This window comes from Notechis scutatus, chromosome 5 (assembly GCF_049901735.1).
Source record: "Notechis scutatus isolate UNSWTSFEM ecotype Mainland chromosome 5, rNotScu1.2, whole genome shotgun sequence".
Classification (NCBI taxonomy): Eukaryota; Metazoa; Chordata; class Lepidosauria; order Squamata; family Elapidae; genus Notechis; species Notechis scutatus.
The window spans coordinates 57,407,839-57,430,643 of record NC_142013.1 but is presented as its reverse complement, the minus strand read 5'-3'; the positions used below and the strand labels follow the sequence as shown (position 1 = coordinate 57,430,643).

The 22,805-nt window shown below is 37.2% G+C and overlaps 1 protein-coding gene across 10 annotated transcripts in view; it reads left to right on the top strand.

Moving 5' to 3' along the window:
• KDM6A (lysine demethylase 6A) overlaps positions 1 to 22,805 on the top strand; it is a 219,311-nt gene that overhangs the window by 87,540 nt on the left and 108,966 nt on the right. For 5 of the 10 annotated variants that reach the window (XM_087966799.1, XM_026674041.2, XM_087966797.1 and 2 more), the window contains exons 7-11: positions 10,878 to 10,932; positions 14,477 to 14,511; positions 17,927 to 18,025; positions 18,649 to 18,742; positions 20,711 to 20,837. In XM_087966799.1, coding sequence (XP_087822925.1) covers positions 10,878 to 10,932; positions 14,477 to 14,511; positions 17,927 to 18,025; positions 18,649 to 18,742; positions 20,711 to 20,837 — 410 coding nt within the window. The remainder of the gene's footprint in view (positions 1 to 10,877; positions 10,933 to 14,476; positions 14,512 to 17,926; positions 18,026 to 18,648; positions 18,743 to 20,710; positions 20,838 to 22,805) is intronic. The other 5 variants (XM_026674042.2, XM_026674040.2, XM_087966801.1 and 2 more) reach the window with 1 other exon arrangement.

The window sequence follows — 22,805 nt, the reverse complement described above, 5'->3', positions numbered from 1 at the left end:
AGAAGTGATACAGGAGAATTAAAAGACAAGATACAAAAGATGGATGAAAAGTTTGAAAATTTCCAGCAACTGATTACAAAAAATGAACAGAAAATACAGAAAATAGAAGAGAGGATGGAGAAAAAAGAAAAAAAGAGTAGATTAAATGAATGATAGGCTGATCCAGGCAAATAAAGAGTTAGAAACCACAGTAATATTCCTAGAGACAAAAGAAGCAGCACATTATTTAAGATTCCAGAACATGAAGAGGAGAAAGAGGAACACTTACCAGATGTTATGTCAATTACTGGCAAAGGCATTAGGGACAGAGAAAGAAGAGATGCTGATAAAAATCGATGAAACATAGAATCCACATGAATTACGCAAGGAGGCACAAACTGCCAAAGAAGGTGCATGTAAAATTCATGAAGAAATTGATGAGGGACAAAGTGCTTAATGAGTCAAGAGAGAGAAACAACTGGTAGTTCTGAAATAAGTCCCGAGAAGTGTTAGAGAGCTGTGGAAGCAGTACCAATTTTTAACTACATTGCTGATCAGGTATAATGTTAACTTTAGATGGCTGACTCCGGAAGGAATACTGGTCACATGTCGTGAAAAGAGATATAGATTGGACTCACTGGATAAAGCAATGGAATTCTACAACCAGTATCTTGGTACTGAAGAGGAACTGGAGGAGAGGGCAGTGTTAGAAGATAGAGATCAAGGAATGCCTGCCATAGAAGAAAAGGAACCACAGCAAAAGAAAAGAGAAAAAGGACCGAATAGAGAACAACAGAACAAGACCCAAAGAACCAAGTGAAATAAGAGCAACCAGGAGTATAAGACCTAGATATAAATAGAACAATGCAAGAACTTAAGATATTATCACTAAATATCAACATTGAACTAACCCATGAAAAGGAAGAAAACCAACAACAAATTACAAAGATTAAGCCTTGACATAATATTACACAAGAAGTCCACATAAAAGAGAAACACAAACAACTACTGGAGTACCCCTAATTGGGGAAACTATTTACATCATTATCACGACAAAAGAAGAGAAGAGTGGTGTTATACATCAAAGAAACAATTCAGGCAAACTAAATATATAAAGATGAAGAGGGAAGGATTTTAACTGTGGAAGTAATATTAAATCAAAAATGGGCACTCCTGGTTGCAATCTATGCACCTAATAGTGGACAGGAACAATGCTATAAAAAACTACATAATACTATACATGAGATGGAGTGTGACAATAACTTCCTTCCTTCGATAATAGACAAAAAAATGGATTATAAAAGTAATAGAATAAGGAAAGTAGTAAGAAGGAATCTACCTAGAACCTTCTTTAGAATGGTAGAAGAATTAAATATACCAGATATATGAAGAGAGAGTAACCCAGGGGAAAACCAATATGCATTCTATTCTAACAGACACAGATCCTGGTCTAGAACAGTGGATGCCAACCAGTGGGCAACCAGTGGTCCGTGAGAAATTTTTGGTGATCCCAGAGAAATGTCACCCCCGAAAGCAATTAATCCAGTCTGTGCAGGAACACAAGGCTGTGCCGCCCACATGGTCTGCGGGAACCCTCTCTGCCCACTCACTCCGTGCCTGGCAAACTTGCTTGCTTAGTTGCGATTTTTCCTTTTTTTAATCTGACCATCAGCTGTTCTGCTGTGCCTGGAGTTTTAGATTAGCTAGAAAACAGGAAATTGTTGGATTTCTTGCTTTCTAGCTAATCTTTAGATCTTTGGCTCTGCTTTTAAATCCTTTCCTTAGGACTGAAGGTTTTATTATTCAGTGCAGACTCAGGTAGCCAATGGCAGAAACACAGATCTCTAAGCGAATCTGTGATTCTGTGAGCAACTCTGCCTGCCTGCTTTGCCTGATTTTGGGTAAAAGTTGCTCTTTTTTAAATAAAAAAATTCAGTATTTACATACATGGTGTGTTATGAGTTAATTTTGTGAGTTTGCTTGCTAGCAAATTTTATGACTTTCCTTGCAAGCAAATTTTAGTGACAGACTCAGATAGCCAATGGCAGAAAGATAGATCTCTGAATCTGTGATTCTGTGAGCAACTCAATCTGCCTGCTTGCTTTGCCTGATTTTGGGTAAAAGTTGCTCTTTTTTTAATAAAAAAATCAATATTTACATATATATTTATAATATTTACATACAAGCCATGCCCATGACCACCAAGCCACACCCACAAATTAGGCCACACTCACAGAACAGGTTGTTAAGAAATTTGAATCCCACACCTGCCTCTGTGTGTTTGTGTGTGTGTGTGTGTATGAGAGAGAGGGGTGGAGAGAGAGAGGTTAGATCAGATCTCTCTCTCTCTCTCCAACCAACGTCAGCAAGCCACCGTCAGCCAAACTTCATATTAGTGGTCCGTGGGATTTAAAATTATGAGTTTGGTGGTCCCTGAGGTCCAAAAGGTTGGCGACCCCTGGTCTAGAATAGACATGATATGGAATTAAATACAAATGTATATGAGGCAGTAATAGATACAAATTTATGGGCAGACCACAATCCAATGAGAATTAGCTGGAAAGGACAAAAGAAAAATATAAGATGGACTCTGAACCGATTGATACTAAAAGATATAGAATTTAAGCAGACGTTGGAAAAACAAATGGGATTTTTTAAAAAAGAAAACAGGAAAGAAAACACATCATTACAAAATCTATGAGATACAGCGAAAACATATATGAGAGGAATTGCCATAACATTTACAGCAAAGAAAAAGAAGAAGCAACAACAAAGAACCTTAGAAGAAGAATATAAAAGACTTGAAGCAGAGTTACAAAAGGAACCACAATAAATAAACCTAAAACAGCAAATGGATGGTGATATTCAGCCAGTTCACATTGGTTCAGGCGAACCAGTAGCGGCAATTTGGCCTGAGTCACCGAACTGGTAATGACTTCTGGCTGGCCATGCCCCCGCTCGATTGCCACTCACTCACCCCTTCTAGCCACTTGACACTCGCTCCACCCACCCCCACCCTATATAAGTTGCCTTTGCCATGCAGCCCAGATAGTTGCCTCACTGATACCCACTTGACTCAGCTCACCAAATGTAAACAATGTATGCCACCTGCTCACTCTTCATCTTGGGTCAGGGGCCAGGGCCCCAGGGATGTGCCATTTCCCAAAACCCTGTAGTTGCCGCCTGCCTCAGCCGGGTCGGGGAATGTGCTATTCCCTGGCTCCGGCCTTTCCCCAGAGCCACTGCCCACTCACTGCCTGCTCTCCCTTAAGCGCGATGTGTCGCCCTGTTTCCCCACCTTCAGATGCCCCGGCCCTTAATCTCCCCACTACCTCCCCCATGACCACTTCTTTCGTCGTTCCGTGGCTGCGACCTTACCTTCCTCCCACAGCTGGCTGCCAGTGAAGGCAAGCCCGGGCAAGTCTGAGCGGAGTGGCACAGCAGGCAATGGGATGCGCCTGCGTGGCCAGCTCATAGAACAGGGAGGTGGTGGCGGTGCATTGGAGAAGTAGAGCAGAGCCGGAGGTCAGTAATTTTTGCTGCAAGAAGCCTGCAGCTGCCATGTGGTTTTTTTTGGGGGGGTGCAGCTGGACTTCAGCCACACCAAAAAAAACCACGTGGCAGCTGTAGGCATCTTGCAACAAGGGAGGCAAGATGCAGGCTGGCGGGGAGCCCAGTGGTGGTGGTTCAGCCCTGGTTTGCCTTCCCTGGCAGCCAGCCACGGGAGGAAGGTAAGGTCATGGCTGTGGGATGACGAAAGAGGTGGTTGTGGGGGGAGGAAGTAGGGAGATTAAGGACTGGGGCCTTTGAAGGAGGGGAAATGGGGCGGCACATCCAACTGGTGAAAGGAGAGCTGGCAGCATGCAGGATTAGACCAGGCCTAGGCAGAAAATAGGTAGATAGGTAGAAATTCAATTTTTTTCCTACCGGGTTCTGTGGGCATGGCTTGGTGGTAGGGTCATGTGACTGCCTGGGCGTGAGTGACATCAAGTTGGACATGCCCACTCAGTCACATGTGTCCCCCCAAGCTACGCCCACAGAACCGGTAGAGAAAAAATTTGAATACCACCACTGAATTAACTAAACATAAATTGAATATTCTTGAAAAAGAACTGTCGCAACATATAAAAAGAACGAAACAAAACTTTTTTGAGAATGCAAATAAACCAGAAAGATGGCTAACTTATAAATTGAAAAAGGAGAAACAGAAAAAATGGATAATTAAATTGCAAGCTAAAGATGGAACTCTTATGTTATCAAATTGACGAAAAAAAGAATATTATCCAGGACTTTTACAGGAAACTATATGATTATGTGGAATATTCTGAGGAGAAAATACTACAATATCTAGGAAAAGTCAATTTACTTAAAGTGCCAGAAACAATGAAATCTATGCTGAATGAAAAAATAACTACAACAGAACTAGCAGAGGCAATCAAAAAACAAAAAACATCCAAAAACAAACAACAAGACACTAGGCCTAGATGGGCTACCGGAAGAAATATACAAAGAGCTACAAGATATCCTGGGCCAATCATTATTAAAGGTATACAATGCAGTTTTATTTGAAGATACCACCATAATGGGGGGAAGCTAGCATCACATTGATAAAAAGAGGATTCAGATTTAATGAAAATAAAGAACTATAGACCAATAACTAGTGAATACCGACTATAAAATATTTGCCTCAATAGTAGCAGAAAAACTAAAGAGATTCTTGAAGAGTTCATATACCCTGATTAAAATGGTTTTCTACCTAAAAGACAGATAAGAATAATATGAGAGTAATTAGATACATTGGAATATTACGAAGCACATAATGAAAAGCAATTGGCATTGTTGTTCCTAGATGCTCAAAAGGCGTTTGATAATGTGAACTGGCAATTCATGCTATATCAACTAAGATATATGGACTTTGGAAATAAATGTCAACTTGTAAAGCATTCCTGGCCTTTTTAAAACATGTTCAAGGCAATATATACAAAGCTAAAGTGATCGTAAATGGTGAGGTAACTGAAAATTTTTCAATAAGAAAAGTACAAGGCACGGCTGTTGATTATCTCCATTGTTGTAACTCTGGAAGTACTAACTAGAAACATCAGGCAAGATGAGCAAATTAAATTTTAGAGGAGCCATTAGAATCAGGCCCAAGACTCAGAGAAATTAGAGGAGTATGGAGAGGTTGCAGAATTAAAGATAAATAAGGAAAAAACCAAAATGATAGCTAAAAACCTCACAAACAAACATAGGGATGAATTAAAGGAAATGGGTATCCAGATAGTGAAAAAAGTGAAATACTTAGGAATCTACCTATCCGCAAGATGTACAACAATCAAAGAGGACAACTATACAAAATTAATGCATCAAATTAAGTTGGATTTAGAGAGATGGAAAATCCTGCAACTTTCTGTGATGGGTAGAATATATTGCTGAAGATGCTTTTCTTATTCCAAACAACACCAATAAAATTAGAGAAAAAATATTATGATGAATTGAATAAAATAGTGTCAAAATTTATTTGGCAAGGGAAAAAACTGAGAATAAAAGTAGTACTGCAAGAGTCAAAGGGGAATGGAGGCTTTGGACTACCAGACTAGGAATTAAACCACCAAACAGCTGTAGTTACGTGGATGAAAGAGTGGATAACTTGAGGCATAGAAAACTATTGGTACTGGAGGGTCACAACCTTCAACTAGGGTGGCATGCATTTCTTTGGTACGGGAGAAATATGGCACACCAATATTTCCAAAGACATTTTGTAAGGAGCACATTGTTATCAGTGTGGGGAAAAAATAAGCAACAAAACTACATGAAAATACCAGTCTGGCTCCACTCTAGAAGCACTGATACATCCAATTGCTATAAATATGGAAAAATTGTTTCTTATAAAAATACATTAAATGAGAATGGTGAACTGAAGACTAGATTAGAATTAGAAAACCATGAGGTGAAACTAGAGTGGTGGACATATTTGCAGATATAATCGCGTTATGTGAAAGATGTGAAACATGGGGTTTTTATAGAGAATCAACAACATATTAATGGGGACAGATAACAATTTGAAAAAGACGTTATACAATTAATTATTATAAAATGGAAGAACAAGTAAAAGAGGCGATGATAGTATGGGCCAAAAATTTTGGACATAGTATAGATTTGGATAAATGGCAAAAGCTCGGAGCGAAATCTGAAACTGACAATGGCCATATCCTATAAGGAAAATTTCTATAAAATGTTCTATAGGTGGTATCTGCCCCCGGCGAGATTAGCTAAAATGTATAAAAATATGTCCATAACCTGTTGGAAATGTAAACAATCACCTGGTACATATATTACCACATGTGGTGGACCTATATAAAGGCAAGGAAATTTTGGACTCAAATACATACATTACTAGAAAGAATGACCAAACAACATATAAATTTCAAACCAGAATTGTTTTTACTAGGTATCACATTAGAGGATTATGACAAAAGGGACAATATATTTAATATTACATGTTTTGACTGCAGCAAGAATTGTATATGTGCAGCAGTGGAAGAAGAAAAACACTCTGTTAGAGCATGAGACGATAAGGAAGACTGCGGAAATGGACAGACTAAAACTAAAAATAAAAGGAAAAGGAAATACAGAATACTATTTAATATGGAATAGATTTTATCAATGGTTAGAAACACGAGGTAGAAGTTGGAAGATGAAAGAATCAGGTGAGGGGAACTTGGAAAGATACACTATTTGTATTATTAATAGAAGAACGTAAGTATTAGAATGATAGATGTGATGGTCAGAAATTTTTGTACAAATATTTGTATATATAAATTTGCATATACGGGTGAAACTCGAAAAATTAGAATATCGTGCAAAAGTTCATTTATTTCAGTAATGCAACTTAATGAAACTAATATATGAGATAGACTCATTACATGCAAAGCAAGATAGTTCAAGCCATGATTTGTCATAATTGAGATGATTATGGCTTACAGCTCATTACGGCTTGAACTATCTTGCTTTGCATGTAATGAGTCTATCTCATATATTAGTTTCACCTTTTAAGTTGCATTACTGAAATAAATGAACTTTTGCATGATATTCTAATTTTTCGAGTTTCACCTGTATGTTATTTTGTTTTTACTTCTGTTTTATGGCAAATGGTATGCCACGGCCAATTACACTGTATTCAATATATTTATATGTGAACAATAAAAAAATATATTCACAAAAAAAATTGCCTTGATTAATTTTTGAATACTTGATTACTGAAAATCCTTTTAAAAATCCTATTAAAAGAATATTGAATATGCAGTTAATAAAATATTTTAAAAGTAAACAAAACTCTTTGCTGCTTATTAAAACACAGCCTTGGGTTCTGACTGAACTTAACCTGTCTGTGATATCTTTGCAGTGTAATACCGAGAATTAGTCCTTAGTGGTTCTTGGCTTGCAACCATTTTAAGTTACAATAGTGCTGAAAAAAGTGACATTTTCAGTTCTTGCATTTATGATCATTACAACGTCAAAACAGTCTCGTGATCAAAATTTGGGCATTTGGCAATCTACATGTATTTATGACAGTTGCAGAATCCCAGTCACTTGATCACCATTTGAAACTTTCCTAGAGGGCTATCAACAAGCAAAGTCAATGAAAGAAAGCCATATTTACTTAATGACAACAACAAAAACAGTAAATACAACCACATTGCTTAGAGACAGAAGTTTCAATTCCAATTAGCGCTTTAGTCAAGGATTATCTTGCTCCTGTGCATATCTGAATCATAAACATACACCACAACTTTCCCTCCTCGCTGTCAATTTTTTTATTATTGAAAAATAATTCAGAATAGTACTGATAAGGTCTGATTATTGCTGAGTGGCATAAAACTCTTTGGACTTGGTAGAAAATATTCTTGTGCATTTAAAGACTACACAAAGTATCGCACTAGAGTGAGGATGTAATTATCCAGTTGCATAATTACTTTTAGCAGGCAAACTGAGTGATTTATGATCTAAGTAATAGCACTTAGACTTATATACTGCTTCACAGTGCTTTACTGCCCCCTCTAAGTGGTTTACAGAGTCAGCATATTGCCCCAACAATCTGGGTCCTCATTTTACCCACCTTGGAAGGATTGAAGGCTGAGTCAACCTTGAGCCAGTGAGTCTCGAACTGCCAAACTGCTGGCAGCCAGCAGTCAGCAGAAGTAGCCTGCAGTACAGCATTCTAACCACTACACCACTGCAGCTCAATGTTTCTTCTATTGACAGAAGTATAAAAGCCAGGATAAGAAAATTAAAAAGCAGTTTTGAGTGGAGACTGCTAAAGAGAATTATAAAGACAAGCAGGTAAATGAAAAGTTGAAGAGTACAGAGTCAAAAATAGGACAATCTAGAAACTTTTTTCATTCCAGTAACTTTTATTAGAATTTTCTAAAGAACATATAACAACTGGATTGAAATAACTTGATGTCTCAATATTTTAATACAATATTACTTTTTTAGGCATAGGATATTGCCATGTAGGAAAATAATTGATCTAAGCTTGTGATCTTAGACCAGACCTTCTGTATTTATTTTATGCAGATGAAGTGCTTTGTCTTTGTTCTGCTTATACTGTTAATTCCTCGTGTTTTGATTGTGGAGCCTACAGTGGAAGAAATTGCTTACATCTCAACCTCCTTTGTTTAAAAGAATAGATTCTGATTTTGAAGAGTTCTAGAGCACAAACAAATGAGTTGATTTAGAGTACACATTGTAGCCTCATTTTTAACCTTGCTTGTCAGATATATTTCTGCCTGTTTGACATGACTTTGATTACGCAGGCCTTTCTATGCCCTAAGTATATGAACAAAAGCCAGCTCCTAGGATCAGAGTTCATTCATAGATTATAAATTATCCTTCTCAGAGATTTGAACTTACGGTAGGTATGATTTTCTAGCTATGGTAAACACATGTAAAAATTATTAAATATTTAATCTTGACTTTTTGAATGACCTGTTATATAAACTTCCAATTCCATCACATCACAATATTCAGTGTCTAAAAAAACCTGATATTTTCCTTTGATTTTTTTTTTTAAAAAACTGGTTCTAGTGTTGTGTTATTTTGACTTGGCAGTTGTGAGGCATGATAAAATAACATTGTAGAAATACCGACAAAACTAAATAGACAATTCTAGTTTTCAATATGTAGTGATAGAGAAAACTATTGTTTATATATAATTAAGTTAATTATGGATAGTTACCAAATACTATACTTTTAATTATTTGCAAAGATTATATCTGTCATTTTTATTTCAAACTTTTATTAATTATTTTTAGACAATCCTCTTCTGATTTGGATTTCTTTAGATGGATTTCTGCCTTGAAAGATATGGTTATCTGGTTCTCCTGCATATTAAACTATTTCATACAGTAATACCTGGCTTCAGTACTGCAATATTTGTGTGAGATGCAGATATTTACTAATGTTGGTTTGGTGCAGAGGTTTAGAGCTGGCTATTTAATGTGATGAATTGGTAGTTATGGTGGCGAAGATAATAAATAGCTTATTTGGGGGTAAATCCAAAGATGCTTTTTCTTTGTTTTTCCTTGAAGATATTTTGCTTCTCATCTAAGAAGTTCTTCTGATTGAATGATGGAGAATGGAAGGATTTATATTCCTTGCAGTCATCTCTCTGAGAGTCGTTGAGGCAACTTGGACGATTATCTGTGCCCTCATGGTCACCTGAATATGCAAATGGGCATGGAACCTTCTTGGAACCACTGAAAGTTCCACACCCATTTGCACAATTTAGGTGGGTACAGATGTAGCCTCAATGACTCTCAGAGAGAATGCTAAGGATCACATGACTGCAATGAATATAAATCCTTCCATTCTCCACCATTCAGTTAGAACTGAAGAAATTTCTTGAATGAGAAGCAAAACATCTTCAGGGAAAAACAAAGTCCAGTTGCCTTTGGAAAAAGTACTTTTGGTACAACCATGACCTGGACGACTGAGAATCTCTAGACATTTGGAGATAAAAGAGCTTTCTTCTACATGTTTTTCATTTTAAAAAAAATAATACTTATCAGAACAAACTTTGGCAATTTGTTAGATGTACTGGATTGTTCAAAATTTATACGTTTTCATGGATGTATATTTATAATTAGAAGTAGCTATATAATATATTGCTAAATTATTTTTAGTTCTATATCTGCATCTTCTGATGTTGGCAAGTGTTGAGAAAATACTCTGTTACGAAAGTGCAAATGAACATAAATATTATTATGAAAAAATGTTTGGTGATATTTTCTTTGCAGTAGAGTTTTCATAAATATATACTTCAGGAGGTATAAGAGAAACATTTCAGAGTACATTACCGTTTTATGGTTCCCGTATTTTTTAAAAGAGCAAACAACTTAGGGATAATCAATATTATTTTTGTAAGATTTATTTGTGGGAGTGCATATGTATACACCTAATTTGTTTTTATATATAAGTTCATTTAAATTGCTACAACAGGTTTTATGGTCCAATTAATATACTATTTACAATATCTAATTTGATTTTTTTATTTGATTATATTGATCATTAATGAACTTTGATTTATTTAAAAATACTTCTGTGATTATGCTTCATGTGTTTGATAGAATATTTACAAAATTATCATTTTTGTTATATTAAACAAAATCAATTGCTTGTGTACAAATTAGAATTTTTTGCAATTGTTGATATTTTTAGAAATTTAATTGGTTTTCCATTCACTATTATTTAACTGTATGTTAATGGTCATAGTTATCAAAAGATTTTCATTCCTTGAGTTATAAGAATGAAAGTTTGTTTCAAATATTTCTAAGTTTTTTTTCCAAAAATTATTAGTTTTCATTAGGAGAAATATTAATTATTTTTTCCTTTTGCAGCATTTTCAGTTAGCTTTGATTGACTGCAATCCTTGCACTTTGTCCAATGCTGAAAGTAAGTATTTTAAGTATTTATTCAGTTGTATTTACTGTAATCGTTTTATGTCCTGTATTATATCTTTATAATTAATTTCTATGGTTAGTATGATGATTTACATTTCATATAGCACCTTGTAATTGGCATTAAAATATGTACATTAGTATTTTACATTTACAGAGAAATCTTGTAATTAGCTTCTTGATAAATGTTGGACCAATATATTACAAATAATTCTTTTGAACAATTTCTCATGAATGGTCATTGTTTAATTTTGCCTTTTCCTTATAATGAGAAATAAACTCAGACACTGGTATAATAATAACAATCAAAAAGCATTCTTTATTAAACTAGTTTCACCATTTATCTATAAGTAACTGAGGTAGGGTATGGCTGTAAAGAAAGATAGTTGAAAGGATGCCTACCTTGAGTGTCTTTCATTTCACTACTTGATTTAGAATAGTGCCAGTCATTTAGCGATAGTGAATCTCACTTTCAATTATACATAGAAAAAACAATACTTTGTTAAGAGCTTGGAAAAGGGAACAAAGACAGCAAGTCTCCAGTTCACATTTCCCAAGTATTTATTATTGTTTGAAATGATCATCTGATGCAATACAAGTAAACATTCTGCCAGAGCTCCAGGTCCCTCTTTGAAAAATGTGAAAAATCTGAGCTCCAAGTTACATGAGGCCTTCACTCTGGAAGTAACTTCAGAAGATGCTCTTGTATGGTCTCTAAAAGCAGCAAGAAAACCTGCTTCATTCTTTTATACTTTTTGAGGCTGCAGACTTTCAGAGACTGCATGAAAGCACACCACATTCTTGTGTGGCTTCTGCAATGACAGAAAATTGAGCAAGAATGGAGGGGGATGCTGGTTTATCATTTGTGACACAGGGCATAGGTTTGCCATTACTTGATTAAACTGAGAAAAACAAGTCTTAAATTTACTAGGTTAACTTTGCTGCTAAATGGGACTGTAAGCTGTAAAGCTTTTATTTAAGCGTCAATTCAGAAAACTCATATTGCCCAAGGAATTTCTACAGGGGAATTATTGAGTCTGTCATCTATACATCTGGCTTGGTACAGCAACCTTCAACCAATAGTTAGGATTGCAGAAAAAAATAATTGCAACCAGCCTACCATCCCTTAAGGACCTGTGTATCACACAAGACAGAGGGCTGAGAAAATATCTACACACACCCCTCACATCCTGGACATAAACTGTTTTAACTCAGAATGCTGCTATAGGGCATTGCATGCCAAAACAACTAGACACAAAGACAGTTTTTTTCCCTCCTGCCATCACTCTGCTGAACACCTAATTCCCATAGTACTGTCTTTTGTCTAAGGATATTTACCCATTTAGTGGGGCTGTATGACTATTAACCCTCTCATTTTTCATATTAGCTTCTCCTATTGGTATTTTATGGTTATATTACTTTATTGTTTGTATGTACACTGAGAACGTATGTACTGGAGACAAATTCCTTGTGTGTCCAATCATACTTGGCTAATACATTATATTCTAAAAGCTTTATTTCATTTGCCCAATTCCAACACTTAAGTTGAATTTCCAATTTATTCCCTGTATCCAGCATAAATGTTCTATTAGCTTTTCTTTCTGTAGCACTGACCTCTTACTGTTCATGCTTTTTGATCGTGTATTCTGAGTTGCTTTCAATGTTCGTGCTTCCTTAAATAACTCCACTCACCCCTTTTAAACTTTTCCCAGAACTTATATAATGCAATACATAATTTTCTCCAGTCTTTCAAAACTCATCAGTTCTTTGAATGATTTGGCTTAATTTCTTAATACTGGTGGGCTTACTCTTCTGGGAACTCAAGCCAGGAGGCACTTTTTTCCCCTCGCCATATTTTTCTAAGTTGTTAGACTCCCTGATGAATTTTAGAAGGATATTAAAAGCTTCACTCTTTCAAAAACCACTCCAATTGAATTCATGAATCACTTTATTTTTCCCCGTCTTTTTGTTACTTACTGATTTATTGGATTATTTATTATATCAGTTTATTTTTTTATTAAAAAAAATTAATTGCACTGTGGCTGTTTTAATTAATTTTTCATGTTGCGGAAGTTGTCAGAAAAGTCTTGATTGAGGTGGTATATAAATATATATAAAGAAATGAACTCATCCTGTAATTAATATCTTGAATTATATTGCATTTCTTCACATCCATACCTGTTTACTATTCTATTTACGATTATTCCATGTTTTTTTCAGAGCATTTTAAATATATTATTGGAAAAGAAATAATATTTCTGTAGATGTTTCAGATACGGTGGCTTATACTGGTGTCATCACGTTGGCAAACTCATGCATATTCCATAGTCCTCTTAAGTGTCACAAAATTCTTGCTTAAGATAAAAACTGTGGAACTGCCAGTAATGTAGTCGGGTTAAATTATGGAAAAAACCAATTTCCTTCATTAAAATTCTTGAAGGTGATTTTTTAAGGAAAAAACATTGTAATTTATTAATATGAGTGATACCTGAAACACAAAATAGTTGTCTGTGATATGAATTAAATTAATATTTCCCCCTTACATGGTTAGGCTAAATTATAACACGATTAAAAAAATATGTCAGAAAGCCTCACTTTACCTTGCTGAGCATCTTATTCAAACACTTCAGATAGTGAAAATATAGTCTCTTCTTTTACAGTAAGAAGATAGACAAACAAAAGTTGTTTAATTAATTATTTTTAGGATGAAGCTTGTATCGAAATAAGTTTCTATCATGAAGGAGTTGTTATTTGAATTAAGGGTCACTTGAGAAACCAGGGATGCAAAGGCTCTTGATGTCTTCCCAAATGTATGTTTAATTTCTTGCTACATATAGCTGTTTATTTATGTTTATTGTAAATTGCCTTGAATATTCATTGAATCAGAGGTGGTATTCAGCAGGTTCTGACCAGTTCTGGAGAACCGGTAGCAGAAATTTTGAGTAGTTCGGAGAACCAGCAAATACCACCTCTGACTGGAGATTTTAAAGTATCCTTCCCCTGCCACGCCCATCAAGCCACGCCTACAGAACCGGTAGTAAAAAAAATTTGAATCCACCACTGCATTGAATGATTAGGAATTCAAAAATACTTTGTTCCTGAAATCAGTAAATGTCATTGTATAAAATTGATATTTTGGAGAATGGAAGAAATAGATGTTTTCTTTGAAGCCCAAAAAGCTATTCAAGTATATTTAAGCTGAATTGAAATAGAACCCATTTGCAGGCTATTTCCTTTGTCCTAATTAAAAAATATATATTCTGAAAATCTTGCCAAGGCACAGTATGTAAGTAAATAAATAATTCCCCAGACCTATCTATTTTCTTTATATGCATGCGCAACTCCAATTTGTTGCAGCTGTTTTCACATATGATGATTCTTTTCACATATCTTTTTCTGGAAGGACAAAACATTTCTCTGCTTCTGTATATGTCCTTTTCTTCCCCGAATAACCAGCAATAACATATAAAGTTATACATATATGCAGTGCTTACCTTGAATGTGCTATTCCTAATATTTTTATTTCCATTCTTTCACAGTTCGGTTTCATGTTGCCCATTTATATGAAACCCAGGTAAGCATGTAATATCTTTTGAATATTAAATATAATAATTTGGAATATGTCAATGGAGCTATATTTTGTAATCATGTTCTTCCACCTTAATTCAAAAAATTACAGTAGTTCCAGGAAACAAACCAATAAGATGATACATTTTTTAAAAAAAATAATAGTTACAACTTAATTTGTATTTTTAATTGTAACAGGTCAAACTATTTATTCTTTATATTTTTGTAAACCAGAAACAAATATATTAAAACTGGGCTATTCTTAAGAATTAATGAAAACTTTTTTTTTGTTATTTGTTACTGGCTTATTGTATGTAGCATTGTTGGTACTACTTTGTATTTCCAAAGGAATTTATTTATTGAACAGTCAAAATGTACATTAAGTACACTATGTAACATAGGAAGATACAAAATTAGAATGTATTCAAATGACAAGTACAAAATGTGCATTTTCAGAGAATATTGTCACGTATGTCTTTATTGATCTGATCAATGATACTAATATCTATATATAACTTAAGAATATATATAAGCATTAGTATTTCGTATATTATTATTAATACACTCTGATGCCAAGGAGTTTTACTCCCCCTCCCCACCTGAAAGAAATCTGTTCCAAATGCAAAACACAAGCATAGGAGAGGAGTTTCACAGCAGCTTTAGTGCAGAACAGTTGAGCTAAAAACCATGCCCAGGCTCCTTGCTGTCTCCGTGCTCACAAAGCAAATACTGTTTCAGTTTCCAAACAGCTCTAAATTCTCTCACACACTGACAGGACACTAGCCAGATGAATATCAATGGATGCTGGGAGGCAGAGGCAGAATTCCCCCACCCTTATTTTCCTCCCCTAAAACTAAGCCCAACTACATACCGTGTTTCTCACATAATAAGGCCGGGCCTTATTTTTTTTTGAGCCCCGAAAAAACGGCTAGGCCGTCTTTTCGGGGATGACTTAATTCCCCCCCTTGCATCCACGCCAACAGCCGCTCCTAACGGGTGATCATGGCCAAGCGCAGAGAGCTCCCTACTCCCACCTTTGCTGCAGACACCTTTGGCACCCGCCGCTGTTGCTTTCCCTTCTGCCCATTCCGCCGCCACGTTTGGAGCTGCCGCTTCCGTGTTTGGAGTGCCGCCGCCATTTGGAGCTCCAAACGCGGAAGTGGCAGCTCCAAACATGACGGCGGGCGATCTTTTTATTTTGGTCCACGCGAAGTTCAGAGCGAGCAAGAGAGGGAGACTGCGATGCCTCCATCCGAGATGGCAACCTCACTAGTGGATCACAACGTGGCTGGAAGCCTGAATCGGCGGGATACGATGGCGATCTTTTTGGAGCGAGAGGAAAGGGAGAGAAGAATTGCAAGGCGTAATTTGCAGGAGGAAGTGGGTGTACCCCACGGCAGGGAGCCCAAGGAAGAAGGGCTGGTAGGCAACGGAGAGCGTCCCGTAGCTCCGGAAGCAGCCTAGAGACGCTCCCGGGAAGAGGCGCAGATGCTGCCTTGTAGTCCCCAAACCAACTGCGTGTGCCGCCTTTAGTTATGTGTGCTCCGCTCTTTGGGCATCTCCGTGTGATCGCGACTCTGTCCTTTCCACCTGGCGTCCTTGCTGCTTTTTGGCTCTTTAGCGACCGGCTTCGCGTTTGGAGCACGTTCGCGTTTGCAGTTGGTTTGGGGACTACAAGGCAGCATCTGCGCCTCTTCCTGGGAGCGTCTCTAGGGTGCTTCCGGAGCTACGGGACGCTCTCCGTTGCCTACCAGCCCTTCTTCCTTGGGCTCCCTGCCGTGGGGTACACCCACTTCCTCCTGCAAATTACGCCTTGCAATTCTTCTCACCCTTTCCTCTCGCTCCAAAAAGATCGCCATCGTATCCCGCCGATTCGGGCTTCCAGCCACGTTGTGATCCACTAGTGAGGTTGCCATCTCGGATGGAGGCATCGCAGTCTCCCTCTCTTGCTCGCTCTGAACTTTGCATGGACCAAAATAAAAAGATCGCCCGCCGTCATGTTTGGAGCTGCCACTTCCGCGTTTGGAGCTCCAAATGGCGGCGGCACTCCAAACACGGAAGCGGCAGCTCCAAACGTGGCGGCGGAATGGGCAGAAGGGAAAGCAACAGCGGCGGGTGCCAAAGGTGTCTGCAACAAGGTGTTTGGTGGGAGTAGGGAGCTCTCCGCGCTTCGCCATGATCGCCCGTTAGGAGCGGCTGGTGGCGAGGAATTCCTGCCCGCCGGGCGCTCCTAACGGCAAGTCTCCCCGCCCTTCCCCCTTATTTTGCATATTTTAAAATAGGCCTAAATTTGGGGGGAGGGGCTTAATTTGATTTTATGCCCAAAAAACATGCTGGGCCTTCCTATTGGTGGAGGCCGTATTGTTGGAGAAACACGGTAGTTTCGTAGCGAAGCACAGGTATCAAGGTAGTATAATAAATATTTTTGAACTTTAATTAACAGCCTGAAAATGATTTATTGCAATCTTTGAATATATTATCTTAAAGAACCTCAATAATATTGGGTTCCATTTCTGTTTCCTGCTAAATATATATAGTGTTGGAATAGAAAGCATATCTTTTATATACCTTGGTATATGAAATGATAACACACATACACACACACACCCAATATTAATTGAGTCTTGAGATTACACTTAAACATGGTAATTATTTTCTGAAATTATATTTATTCACATTTTATTGATTAGCTATATTATATTTTCATACATAGCTATCCCCAATTTTTTTGCCTACTTGGTATATTTTGGCAGATTTCAGCAAGAGTGAATGCAGTCCAATCCCTCAATTAAGTATTGCCATGTTGAGGGACTGAAGAAGCAGGCATTCTTTGTTTCCTGCCCTCTAAAACTGCATTCTCTCTTCTTGCTTCCTTACGTAAGGTGCTAGCTCTCCTGAGTTAAGTCCCTTAAGACCTAATCTATTCCCAGGCCTGAAGCTAGTGTGTTTGTAAAGCCCCTGTGTTTTTTTTTATTATAATTGTTCCCCCCTCCCAACTTTGGGCTGTTAGATTTTGTTATTTTTAACTGTTTTAACTGTATATTTCAATACTATAAGCCATTCAGAGTCTTTTGGAGTGTGTTGCCATAATATGTCTAAGTAAATAAATACTGTAAGATGATATTTCACAGATCCAAATGGCTGCAATGATTGACCAACTTAGTTGGGCCTAGAGGCAGTTACATATTAAATAAAAGATCTCTTTACAGAATTTTATGGGGCAGAACTGAACAGATCCCTCAGTTGAGGGGTGAGGGAAAGAAATTATTTTTGCTTATTTTCCCCTCCCGCTACAGCCTGTATGCCCTCAAAAATCTGTTCTAGATGGTTGGGGACCATTTTTGCATGTGTTTGACATAGCAGTTTGGGCTGCAGGGGGAAGGGGAAATCAGTGAAAATTGCTCCCCCTCTTCCATCTGCAGAAGCATCCAGTTGAGGAGGAGCATCCACTGGATCCAACTCACTTTTGGGAACGGAAGAGGCTCTTCCATTTGTGGAGCAGCAGCCCTGGATCCAACCCAGTATGTTTGAATTGAAAAGGCAGATGTTCTAGTTGCTTAACAGTGTTTGCTCTATTTTTAAAACCCCACTTTGATTAAGGATCTCCTCACTTGTTCCACATCTTTTCCATTTACCTTTACATACCCTGTAGGAGATTTAATCCTAATGTGAAGCATAGAAATTGAAAATAAGAAAATGACAATATTGAGCATTGAGAAAATTTTGAATATAATTAGCTTTTGTTTAATTTAATGGATTTAATTTATTCACTTCCATCAATTTGTGTTGGTTCTTCAGTAATTTATTTTTCCATTTTGGAGTTGCATATGGGTAGTCTAAATTTATTGGATAGACATTGTCATCACCTGAGTAGAGCATTAGTAATATAGTAGAATTTGAATAGTTCACATTTAATTAATAGTAAGCTGATAGATCTGGATTCACCAGATTCAAATATTATATTTGAATTTGCTTCTTTAAATAATTTCTTCATCATAAGCATAGTATTCTGCTGCAATGTGTTAGTTGCACGTACACACACACACGTGTGTGTGTGTGTGTGTGTGTGTGTGTGTGTAATGTTAATCCAGCTTCCACTTTAAAAAAGTTATTACTTCAATTAACATTTCATTCTCCTTTTTAGAGAAAATATCATTTGGCAAAGAAGGAATATGAACAACTTTTGCAGTCTGAAAACCTTTCTGCACAAGTGAAAGCAACTGTGTTACAGCAGTTAGGTAAGTGTAAATGAAGAAATAAATGAAGAAGACTCTTTAATATTCTTTGATTTGCATGAAATTGTAATGCATCCAGTTCTCAAAAAATTCAATTTTAATTTTTCATTTAAAAAATACTTGATATTTTTGCATCAGACTTCTAAATGTGGAGGTGCAAGAATACAGTTTTAAATCATACATCTATGGAGATTTTCAGTCATTCAGGTCATAGTTGCCCAAAGGTGCTTTTTTCCAGAAGCAACTGGACTTTCTGGTTTTTCTTTGAAAACATTTTGCTTCTTATCCAAGAAGCTGAAGGAAGCTTCTTGGATGAGAAGCGAAACGTCTTCAAAGAAAAACCAGAAAATCCAGTTGCCTCTGGAAAAAAGCACCTTTAGGACAACTTTAAATCATATATTTCCATCAAATATTTTTTTTCTTCAAATAGCTCATTTTTCAGTGAAACTTTCAGAGTGATATTAATTTCCAAACTAAGTAAGTGGAAAACTTACTCTTTTACTTTCAATTCCTTGTTGCATGCATATATGTGTGTGTGTGTGTGTGTGCGCGCGCACACACACACACACACACACACACACACATATATACACATACTGTGTTTCTCCAACAATACGGTCCCCCCCAATAGGAGGTCCCAGCATGTTTTCTAGGCATAAGCTGAAATTAAGCCCCTTCCCCCAAATTAAGGCCTACTTTAAAACATGCGAAATAGGGAAGCTACAGAGGCAACTCCCCCACCCGAGAAGCAGCTGAAACGCTGCCGGTGGAGGAATGCGCAACACTCCAAACGCGGCAATGGCACGGGCAGAAGGGAAAGCAACGGCGGTGGAGGAAGCAGCAGCGGTGGGCGCCGAAGGTCTCGCAATGTAAAGTGCTCCTCCGCCGCCCAGGCCAACATCCACGCCGCTGCCACCCGCCTGCTGACCCGGCCTGCAGCCAGCACCATTCCCGGGTCTGGTGCAAAGGCGCTTGGTGGGGATAGGGAGCCCTCTGTGCTCTGCTATGATCAGCCATTAGGAGCGGCTGGTTGCGAGGCATGGCTGCCTACGGGGCACTCTAGGCGAGGGTGTGCGGGTGGGAGAAATTAAGTTACCCCAGAAAAGTCAGCCTAGCTATACGAATATGTTGTCCAGGGCTGGTAGCTGGACCCCGATGATATTCTGGGCAGTTTTAATGATTCTCTGTAGAGCTTTTTTGTCCGCTACAGAGCTATTCATATATGTTACCTTTTAGTGGTTGGTTAATTCTTACAATGATGTACCGAATTTTTCGGACTATAAAACACACTCCCCACCCCCACCCCCACCTCCAAAAAGTGGGTGGACTGTGCGTCTTATAAAATGAATACAGGCCTGTTTTTGGCCTCCTGAACCCTCCATGCGTCCTGTTTTTGCCCTCCCTGGCATCCAGAAGCACTCTGTAGGCCAAAAACGGGCCCGTTTTTGGTCTGCATAGTGCTTCTGGACACAGAGGAAAAAAACTTTTTTTCTTGTTTTCCTCCTCTAAACCTAGATGCATCTTATGGTCTGGTGCATCTTATAGTCCGAAAAATACAGTATTATTGTTTTAATGTACAGTATCTTTGTTTTAATGTTGTATTTATGATTATTTGTATTTCCCTAATTGTATATTGCCTTTCCCCCTTACATATAATGGTTCATAGAGGAGAGTTTGTATAGAATAATTGGTATAGTTTTTATTTTTTCTGATAAAGCAAATGAAAACAAGAGAGAATTGAAAGAAAAACTGCAGTGGTTCACTGGTAAAAGATGTTCAGATTTAAGCAGAATGTATTTTTGTCTGCTAATTAGGTATCTTTTATAGTGCTAATTTTCTGTTGGATTGGTAAAGTAAATATCTCTGTTAACTATATTTATAGGAAGGTTATACATATAATAAATAAAATAATAAGTAATCTGGTTCATTCTAAAATATTATATATATATATATATATATTTCTTTTCTTAGGCTGGATGCATCATACAGTGGATCAGTTAGGAGATAAAGCCACCAAGGAAAACTATGCTATTCAGTGTCTCCAAAAGTCTCTAGAGGCAGATCCAAACTCTGGCCAATCCTGGTATTTCCTTGGAAGGTAAGAATGAATTATGATAACAAAGTTTATGGTTCATCAAATATATAGGTAGAGGAAGTAAATGCCTGATTTATAAGATAGAGTAATGTTATTTTGTACAATTACTACATTTTATACAATTACTCCTTGAGGCATGGTGGCTCAGTGGCTTAAAAGATGCCAGAGAAGATCTATGCTCTGGCGGTTTGAGTCCTAATCACTGCGTGATGGCATGAGCTCTCATCACGTGCCACAGCTCCTACTAACCTAGCAGTTCAGAAGCATATAAATGCAGTAGATTAATAGATTAATACTTCAGTGTAAAGATGACAGCATTTCTTGTTTTGCCATATGCTTTGCACTGCGGCCACATGACCGTGGAAATGGCTTAAAGAAACAGTTTCACCCCTTAAAGTCTGCTATGACTAGCAGAGTAAAACCCACAGGGACATCACAATTGGTTAATAATGGTAATTGGGTCCAGGAAATCTGTTGCTAAGCAATGCTATAGTAAAATTTGTCATCATGTGATTGCTTAGACCTACGGTGGTAATTTTATTTGTGGCTGTTAGATGAATCCCATGCAGTCAATGTTCCACGATCACATTATCCTCATTTGTGATCTCCTGCCAAGTTCCCCATTGATTTTGCTATTGATTTTGCTTGTTGGAAGCTAGTAGTGAAGGTTGCAAATGGTAGTCATCTGACGGCAGAACTCTGCAAGTGTCATAATTGCAAGCCATTTGCCATGAATGCTGATCATGTGACTGTGGGAATGTTGCAATAGCTGCAAATTTGAGAACTAGATATAAACCTCCTTATTCAGGACCTCACAACTTTGAACAAATGGTTGTTAACCAAGCCTGTCTATGGTTTGTTTGAAGACAATTATTTTGTAGAAGAATGTTCAATACTGATAATCTTTTGTAATATACCTGGGATTGTTCAGAATAAGTATAAAGACTAAACCATTAGCAAAAATGCATGTGGTTACTTAGAAGTTTATTGTCATCCTTTAAATTTGTGAAGCTTCCAAGTTTTAAGCCAGATAATGGCAATTATACAGTTGTGGCAACTCATACTCGAGATTTGCTAAGCCTCTTATTCTTGTATATCATTTAGACTGCAAAAATAAGAAAGCACTGATTTATTTATTTATTTGATTTGTCAATCACGTAATTGATTTATGTTTTGAGTTTCTTCTTCTAGCTTATTTGTCACCTTGAAAGTTGTATGATAAAACAAATATTCTGGAATCCTCCAGATATTTTTGCTTAAATTTCAAAACCTTCATTATCATAGCTTGTATGCCCAGTAGCAAGGGATAGCTGATCCTTATTTCTAATATATGATGTCTATAAAATAGTTCAGTAAAGATTCTGTTTTCCTCAATTTTGCATTGCTAATTTCTGACAGTCTCCCTGTGCATATGTAGAGATAGTCCTAGATGTATGGCCTTTCATTTAGCAACTGTTTGAAGTTGCCACGATCCTAAAACAAAGCAACTTGGTCCTCGCACTTAGTTCTGTTGCAATAACCCCGTGATCATTCAGAGATTCAGAGGCTTGGCAACTGCCATGCATCTACAGCTGTTGCAACATATGGCATTGTCATTTGCAACCTTCCCAGCCATCTTCCTTCAAGCAAAGTCATTGGGAAATCCACCAGGAAAGTTGCAGGTTGTGGTCACATGATGTCTTAATGACTGCAACAAAAAATAATAAAATTGGATGTGATGCTCTGCACTTAATGAGGTGTAATGATCACTCCATTTAATGAAGAATTTCCAGTCTATTGGAATAATAAGTCAAGGACCATCTGTCTTGCTGTATTAAATGCAAATTTTATTAGGAAAGTATATAATTTGTAGTAACTATTTGCTTAATAGTCTGCAGAATGTATGAAAATACTCCTGATGGTTTATATTCTATTCCAATTTTAATGTTTAATTTTATTCTAAAATAACAGCACTGAATTCTTTATTTTAAA